This window comes from Pieris brassicae, chromosome 2 (genome assembly GCF_905147105.1).
Source record: "Pieris brassicae chromosome 2, ilPieBrab1.1, whole genome shotgun sequence".
In the NCBI taxonomy this organism is placed as follows: domain Eukaryota; kingdom Metazoa; phylum Arthropoda; class Insecta; order Lepidoptera; family Pieridae; genus Pieris; species Pieris brassicae.
In genome coordinates this window covers 4,346,337-4,355,641 of record NC_059666.1, presented here as the reverse complement: position 1 = coordinate 4,355,641, position 9,305 = coordinate 4,346,337, and the positions used below count along the sequence as shown (strand labels likewise).

Here is a 9,305-nt window from a genome sequence, read left to right as displayed (position 1 = left end):
GAATTATTTTTAGTAAAATATAATATAGATTGTGGAGTTCCCAAGGGCAAAGTCTATTAACGATTAAACTAATACTGTTGTAATACTATTGTTGTATAAAAAAACACAGCGAAAGAGGCAACTTTTGATAAGATTCAAATATAATTAATTGTAAGAAAACGTATATCCTGCGTGACGGAAGTTACCTACATTTACATATTTAGTTAGTGTCTGACATTCTGTAATAGGTACAACGAATACAAGGGCAAAAATTAAATACAATTATTATATGACATATTTTTAATTAATTAAATATTTTTGGTCCAGAAACATTCCAAAATACAATATGTAAGTTATCACAGTTTAACATACTGCTTCTCAAGATAACGTTTAATATAAGCCGTAATGTGTACTGTATATTAAATATTAATTTTCTGTAATAAATATGTAACTTTAATAAATTTATAACAGCAAAATACATATGAAATTTCAAGTATGATCAATGATTTGTAATAAATAAATATATTTTACAATATAGGTGGGGTAAAAGCGATATTGAAATACAAAAACTTTTAAAGTCCCGTACTCACTAATGGGGTTGGCGTCAAACGCTAATTAAATGACGTATTAAATCATTCATCGCCCAAAGTTATTATTGTGAATAGTAACTTCGGGAATTGAATTCTGAAAAAGACTTTATGGTATGGTATGTTAAACTCAGCCACAGAGTGGAAAAAAATTATGTAATAATAAATAAATATATATAAAATACAAAAAAACCTAAAGATCTATCTAATAACTATAATAAATTAGCTTAAATAAAGGTAATAAATTATTTTCTTAAACCTATGGTGAAATAACATAGTATAAACACTTAGTTTTTTAGTTCTACGTACAAATGCAAATGTATTTACAGTTAAGATTGTAAGCGCCTGTTGTGATTTAAGAGCAAATGTAAGACCTTTGGTGCGCCATTTATTGTATTTTACGCACCATTTTTCCGTACTAAATTTTTATTACTTAGTGAAATAAAGTATTTGATTTCATTCAGTAAAATCGGAGAAGAATATAAAAGATTTATGTTTATGTATGAATCACTTATCCAAAGCAAAGGGTAAAAGCAATTTGTTATTAGTGCTGAATGTATATAAAGGAGCAGGCGCGTTTTAATGCATACAACTTACAATAATATGATAAAAGGTCTACATCTTATTCTAAAACATTTAGCTCGTAGTTCCGTCATATGGCATATAGCTATTATAATTCAAGTCGTAAGCTCGTTTGTACCCGCCATGATGGCCATGTTCATGTTCGTGATGTTCTTCATGGCTGTGGGAATGATGATGAGATACTTCCGGTTTAGTGATGATCTCATATGTAGTTGATTTACCACCGCCTCCACCCTTAAGACCTACAAGAGCTGATAGGAGGAGAGACATTAGAGCTGTCATTAAGGCTTTGCCAGCAAGTAAAGCCAGGGCGCCGAGAGCTGCGGCAGCGAGGGTACCTGACAAATAAAAATTAACTTAGTTAATCATACATTGTTATCGTTACTGTTAGTAGTAGTGTGATTATGTTTAATGTCCAGGATTTTCATTTCTAGAAAGATGTGAGGTTAATGTTACTGACCAACATTGGTTTATATCGATATTTAAAAGTCACTATAATTTTTTTGTTCATGTTTGGTGCACAGCCCGAAATCGAAACCAGACCTCAGGGATGTGCGTCGCACGCTGAAGCCAGTTAGCTAACACAGCTCAATTGTACTCAATATTTTGTATAAAATTAAATAACATTTTTGACTTGTCATATACCAAAGTCCTTTCATTATAATTCATATCTAAACTACATTCTATAAATGAAACTATGTATTATCAAAAATAACTGTTAACGTATCGGATCACACTGAGCGTTGTAAAACTTATATTACAGATAAAGGCTTAGCTAAAGTTGACTGTAGTAAGAAAATATGCTATGTTAGTAGTTGCAACAATCAGCTCGTTTACCTCGGCCTAACATTATATCAAGTTCTCACCTTTCATCATCAAAGCTGCCGCCAAGAGTGCTCCACCCCCTCCCTTTCCTCCCCCCAATCCTCCTCCACCCTTACCCCTCCCGGTACCCTCTGTATTAGCCATATTTAATGCATCCTTTGTAGTCTTTGGATCCAATAATCTGTACCTTAACGAATGGCTATCTAAATAACTTTGTAATCTATATAAAATGAATCTGTTCAACTTTTCCTCCGGTTTCCCAGGAAATTGTCGTGATATTTCAGCTGCCATTTCTTCCGCAGAGCTACTGTTAGCTATATCTTCTTTGACAATGCTTAATCCAGGGAGAAGATTTAGCTCATCGCGAGAGCCCAAATCCTCTAGAAAGGATAAAACGTGTATTTTGAGGCACTTGGCGTTCAGACTTCCGTTGCATTCTTTGTGTAGAGCGCGTCCTGTTCTTACCGTACTGGAAAAGTTTTTCACTTCAATAACTTCATCATTATTTGATTTGGGTTCATCTATAGCCACCTCAGCTGATGCAAATAACACAAGAGCGAGAGCGAATACACTTCTGCGAAACATTTTCACTACACTTTTCTTAAAGGTTCAAATTCATTACATTGGTTACGATGCAACTGATAATAGCGATACAATCACCGTTTATTTTATACTTTACACTAAATGATAAAAAAGCAATGTCGTTACTAAAAAGAGCAAGTATTGTTACGGAGAAATGATTCTACTTTCAAATGATCAACTTCCGATTAGTTTTAGAGAGGGTTTTCTCTTAGCTTTTGGAGATATTGGATAACCTTAATTACACTTTGTTGTTGTTTAGCTTTTAATTTAAATTTAGCTTTTAATAATGCCATAGGCATTTTATTTTTAATTGTAATTTAGAATATAATAAAGCTATACAAAGCTTTTCGGTCCACCTAGCCGTCGGACTGTATAACTTATTTACCAATGATAATACAGTAAAACCCGCTTTAGACGATTTCTCAGGGACCCTACCAAAATCGCATCTTAAGCGAGAAAGCGTATTATGCGGAATAGGAAAAATAATACGTAATACTACATAGTATTATGTATTATGTTCTAATTTTGGTATATACAGGTTTTAAATTATACATTTATGAGTAACATTAAATACGTATTGTTAATTACTTTATTTAAAAATATAATCATTTATTTTGGTTTGACAGAAAGATTTTGATGCATTAGCAATTAAAAGATTTTCAACATTATTCAACTTTTGCAGTGCATCTTCGCTTTGATGCAAATAAGCTACATAGCGTCTTAAATCATTAACAGCTGCAGCCTGGGCGTTTGATAAAACCGGAGTTGACTCGTCTTCGTCTTCATCATCATCACTTAGGGCCTTGTTTTGTGTTTTATTCACATTCTCAATAAGATCTTCAATTGATTGAATTTCGTACGGTGCTATATTGTCATCAATGGAAGAATATCCGGGAAAACCCTGCAGTATCTCGGGTTCTTCAGGAGCGGGCGGTTAGACCCCCCGTCTCGGGCTCGGGCGTATTAAACGGAATGACGATTGCATTAAGCGTTAAGAAATGTATGAAAATATGTCACAAGTTACAGAGACTGGCGTAAAGTGGCGTATTATGCGAGAAATCGTATTAAGCGTGAACGCCTTAAACGGGTTCTACTATCTATAGTATATTGCTAACGCAACACGACAAAATTCAAATTGTAGGCACTACGAAGGTATATTATAATCCATCCTATAGTACATTTAAACTATGATAGAATAATTATATGTGGTAACACAAAGTTTTAATCGTTTCCAAGTTCGAATTACTAATGAATAACGAGAGTTTAAGATTCATGGTGAGCGAATAAGTAGAGTTATTTTACCTATATAATAATTATTATTGTAATTTGTTAATTACCTATATATTTCGTATTTGGTTGCAATTGAAATATTCTAACAACTTCCATCTTGTACCAACTGTCAAAATTGATTTTAATTATCTACTGTACTGTGAAGTCCATGAAAAAAAAGTAAATTTTCTATATTTTTTGCTCATATATTTATTTTTAAAAAAGCTTTATAAATAATTTAAATGCTGGGAAAGCTACTTATGCTTTTCTAATACATAGTTATACTTATTACTTATAGACTATATAGATTTTTTCGTGATTTTTTTTTTCTTTTTTTCCACCTATTGTGCCTGACACGCCGTCGACATTTTTTTCCTTTATCGTATGAGCTAGTGTTTAAACTTTAATGGATACTTAAAGAAAGGCTACAGTGCACAGCCGGGACGCTTCCCGCTGTTCCCGGGTTCGATAACCTATGGAATCTTTGGACCTTAGGATGAGAGTCGCAGGCTTAGGCCACTAGGCCATCACTACACTTTATAGCCTACAAACAACACAAGTGAAATCAACGTATATTTTAATCAAAATATTATATATTCTTGAAGAACTTGAACTTAACGAAACGAAAGAGATATAAAAATAGATTCTAACATTTCTTAATATCGATGGTCTTATTATTTTTTCTTCTTTATTCAAAGCTAATATGTCTACTTCATATCTTAACGAATTAATTAATTCCATACTTTTAAATGTGCTTGGAGTCTACTCTCTAGGAAACTACTATTATTTCAGTGGTAATAGACTGTAGGACTGGTTAAACTTCCAGTTGACCAAATAAAAATGGCAGGGTCATATACTATATGTATATATTCTTATTATTTCTGTTCTAGTAGACAATTTTACCAAAAAGTACGAATGTATGTACCATGTTTTTTTCTTTTTTGTTACGTTACAGCAGGCAAACGGGCACGAGGCTCACTCGATGTTAAGTGATACCGCCGCCCATGGACACTCACTTAGTCGAATTGGTTCGGAAACCGGTACTATAGATAGTATAGTAACCGCAAAATAGTCGGAAGAAATAGCACAAAGTAAGGGAGTAAAAATAACGTAATTTACACACACTACATTTATTATATTTAAATAATATAAATGTTTATATAGACAAAAAATAAATCACAGACAAAAAAAAATATATAACTTAATAAAATACTATACAACGTTATAAATATTCGTAAAACACTATTTACATATACAACACATAATTATGAATAATACTGACATGATTTGTACTTATTTATCACTATATATTCTCTTGATTATTTAAAATATATAAATAATTTAAAATATTTTAGATCATGACAAATAAAATATAATTTTAGTGTATAAATCTAATACTGAATCGATAAATCTAATAAAATTTAATAAATACACAATACTGAGTGGTTTCTATAAAAACTACGAAATAAATAATGTTCCTAAATATGTCTTTTATAAACGTTTTCAATAAATGCATTACTTACAATCAAACCTTATCCATCTAAAATTGCTTTGACAATATTATAATCCTCTAACATATGAGATAGACATTTTCTTTTTCAAATTCAAATTCAAAGAAGAATAACTTTCGTTTGCTTACAACAAGACATGGTGGATGTCATAAATAAATAAATTAAACCTAAAATTAGTTGGATTTTCAAAGAAACTTTGAAAAGACAATATTATTAACAGCTTTCAACGTCTTGCAGTTATGCTCCTACCATACCCAGAGTGTCCATAGCTCCCCGCATCCTCATGTGCCGTGGAATGTGAATGCGAGTGTGAATAAACAGGCTTAGATACTATTTCGTATGTGGTTGATTTCCCGCCCGATGTCAGAGACTTTAGGCCAATGACAGCTGACAATACCAGTGACATAACCGCTGTCATCAGCGCCTTTCCCGCTAAAAGGGCGAGTGCCCCCATACCCATAGACATTAGAGTACCTGAAAAGGGAAGAAAATACAATTAAAGTAAATTGTATCGACGCTTAATGATCTTTATAAGTATGCCTTACACACCTAGTGGTGTAAGATGCAAGATGCATTTTTAAACTACGGCAACGACTAGAGTGTTTTTGCGCTGTGACAATTGTCATTTTAAAAAGTTTTTACTGAATCTGTAAGCGTCTTTATCTGTGATTTTTTCAATTGTATGTAATGCGTTTAGTAAATAAATTTGAACGTGTTTCTAAACGTAGTTTTAAGCGATGTAAGGAAATAAAAATAGAATACAGTAGATAAGTAAAAAAAACAAAAAAAAACAGTCTGTGACTTAGATTCTCAACGTTTCACTATACAATCTGAAACATCGTAAATCTGCGTGGAATCTATATATACATATATATATCTAGGGGCATCTAGTATATATATATATATATATATATATATGTCACTATAATTTGAATTTGATTTACATTTCGGTCGAGTAACACGTGGTTGGCTACGCTAACAACAAAAATTTAAAAAAGTAGAGATAATTGAATTTCACGGTATTTCGTTTACTACAAAATAAATTTAATTTATACTTTAGCCTCAATAACACGTGGTAATCATGATATTGAATTGTAGCTTATATGACACGTTTGTCGGTTTACCATAGCAGTGCCATCTATTGATTACTTACTCAATCCAGTCGAAAAGTATCGACATCTGTTAGAATCTCTTGGAGTTAACAAATAATTGTGACTGTCAATTAATTATAGACAAATAATTTACAATAAAATTGCGACTATAATTAAAGATCTAAGCTATCCTATCTCTTAAGTTGGACCAGGAAGTAGTTTAGGCTATTTAAAGCAGGCACAGTGGCAGATACTTGCTAGTCATAGGTGCACGTTGCATTATAATCAATTACTCTACAATTACTATAATCAAAATACTATCTAAAGAAAACTATCAGCGACAAGGGTGTAATCAAACGACACTTTCTGCTATCATTTTACGCTCTGCTTCACAAACAATCTATTATTAACATAGCATGTCAGTTCATTAGGATCATAGCTTTATTTTCATGACAATCTGTTCATCATTTATATAGATAATGTTGTGAGTTGGCTCTCGAAGCCTTTTTTCAGGTCAGAATGAATAAATAACATCTTGCCAATATAGAATGCAAATGCAAATAAATCAAAATATTATATATATCGTCATTACGTCAAACTTCACGCCAAAACGTTAAGAACAGTCTAAAAATATAGTATTATGTTGTATTTTAGAATATTTATCTCTCTATATATAAAATTCTCGTGTCACCATGTTCATTCCCATACTCCTCCGAAACCGCTCGACTGATGCTTATGAATTTTTTTATACATATTCAGTAAGTCTGAGAATCGGCTACAATCTATCTTTCAAACGTAAGTGATGTGGGTGTCCACCCCAAAAAATTATTTTTATTTTTTTGATTTTATTTTTTTATGATACAGCATATAAAAATACATACAACCCTTAATTGTCACCCCTCCACGAGCAACCTCTATTTTTTAATATAGTAGATAGGTTAATTTTATTGAGCTAAAAAGATGTTTCATGTATAATATAAAATTTTCCTGTGTCAGAGTTTACGTAATGGAGATATGGTATAATCAAAAATCTTTTGGGAATATTTCATCATCATGTTCAATCCAGTTAAAAATATAGCGGTACTTATAAATAATGCATTCTTCAGATAAAGACAAAAATTATCTCAAAGGAACAACAGCAAAAATTTAACTTTACTTTAACAACGAAAAGTCCAATTAAAAGACAAAAGATAAATTCAAAAATAAATTGTATGTATGACGTCGTTCTAAGAGTAGAGTCCATGCATAACTTTATAATCGTTAACACTTTTCATTCTACTGTTCATTGACTTGATGATATATTTTACGTTTCTAACTCTTACCTTTCATCATAAGCCCGGCAGCCATTAGTCCTCCCATGCCACCCTTCTTACCACCACCGAAACCACCTCCCTTCCCTCTTCCTTCACTAATCAAAGCTCTCGCATCCTCAGAAGCACCATCATCCAATAACCTAAGCTTCACTGAGTGGGTATCCAAATAGGTTCCTAATCTATAAAGAAGGAATTTATCCAGCCTCTCATCAGGTTTTGATGGCAGAGCCCTGGCTAATTCCGCAGCAAACTCATCAGCTTTGCTACTGTTCTCTTTTTCTTCTTTCACAACACTGACGCCTGGGAGCAACTGTAGTTCTTCCCTGGAATTTAATTTCTCCAAAAGCGATATGGCCTCTATTTTTAAACATGTAGGGCTAAAAATCCCATTGGAGCAATCTTTGCCCATAGCCCGTGCTGCGGCCTCTATTGGCTCTGCCTTTTCCGTTGGCAGTGCGTATGCCACAGTTAATAAAAGACATAAGTAATACATTTTCACGACTGTAACGAAAGCTCCGCGGTTACACTTTGATAAACGAATGAAGTACACTCTCCTTTTATAGACACATAGCATTATTAGTACACCATTATTTTCATAGAAGGCTGATTCCGATTCTGTTGTGCGCAAATATAAGTTTAATGTCTAAAGTGGTAAAGGCGAAATTAAGATCAAGATTCAAATCTTTCGGTTTATTATTTGAAGCAGATAGCGTGGTGAAGGAAATTGATGGACGTTTATTTTTGATATTTCAATTTTTATAAAATCATTCGTCATCAGATAAAAACTATAAATCATCATCATCGTCATCAGATAAAAACTATAACGCTTTGTAGTACTTCTTAAATTAATTTAAAAAAATATTACTGGCATTATATAATAAATAATAATATATGCTCATACGGAATATGATCAATTTGAACGACAATGTAGACTTAAAAATTAATGTATACACTTTTTTTTTCACGTATGTCAGACAAATAGTCAAATTACCACTTACTAGTATACGAAGAACAGATGCAGAAATCTTTTGCCAAGAAGTGTTTTATACATCAATTAGATATGTATTATCAATGCTATATTTATGTTTTAATTAAGTTTAGTTAATAACTTTCCCATACTTATTCGCAGGCCTCGAAAACTTATTGTTATAATTGCAACCGCCTGTGCCATTTAACCAAACATAAACAGTGAAAATGCTTCGATACTTGCTTGGCAAATATATTATACTCGTATACTTGAAGTAAATAAAATTCATGGGTGTGTAAATATTACAGAAGCACAACAATGTAATTAAGAGCTTTGGGAAAAAAGTCCGACAATATTTTCTACATTGATGATATGGCGAAACGTTGTTGTAAAGCAAAGTAAAAAATCATTAAACGTGTCTTTAGTATATATCTTCAGGATTGGGCCACAACCTGTTCATACAAATACCTCGAGTGGATGTTAAATCCGGGATCTATGGTCCTTGTCTTAAGAAAGTTTTAGCTAATTTCATCCAGTGAATTTCGTTCAAGCAGAAAAGTGATACAATTGTCGTGTTCGCTATCTTAACCGACCAATAA

General features: G+C 32.4%; 2 protein-coding genes across 2 annotated transcripts; both read right to left on the bottom strand.

Annotated features, from left to right (window-relative positions):
- Window positions 1–1,202: 1,202 nt before the first annotated feature.
- LOC123720214 lies at window positions 1,203–2,558 on the bottom strand. The gene is made up of 2 exons (XM_045676752.1): window positions 2,015–2,558; window positions 1,203–1,486 (listed from the first exon to the last, which is right to left on the bottom strand). The coding sequence occupies exons 1-2, from the start codon at window positions 2,556–2,558 to the stop codon at window positions 1,203–1,205; spliced, it is 828 nt and encodes a 275-aa protein (XP_045532708.1).
- A 3,000-nt stretch (window positions 2,559–5,558) lies between these two features.
- LOC123720213 lies at window positions 5,559–8,169 on the bottom strand. The gene is made up of 2 exons (XM_045676751.1): window positions 7,749–8,169; window positions 5,559–5,809 (listed from the first exon to the last, which is right to left on the bottom strand). Exons 1-2 carry the CDS (start codon window positions 8,146–8,148, stop codon window positions 5,559–5,561), a joined length of 651 nt encoding a protein of 216 aa, XP_045532707.1. The 5' UTR covers window positions 8,149–8,169.
- Between the last annotated feature and the right edge of the window lie 1,136 nt (window positions 8,170–9,305).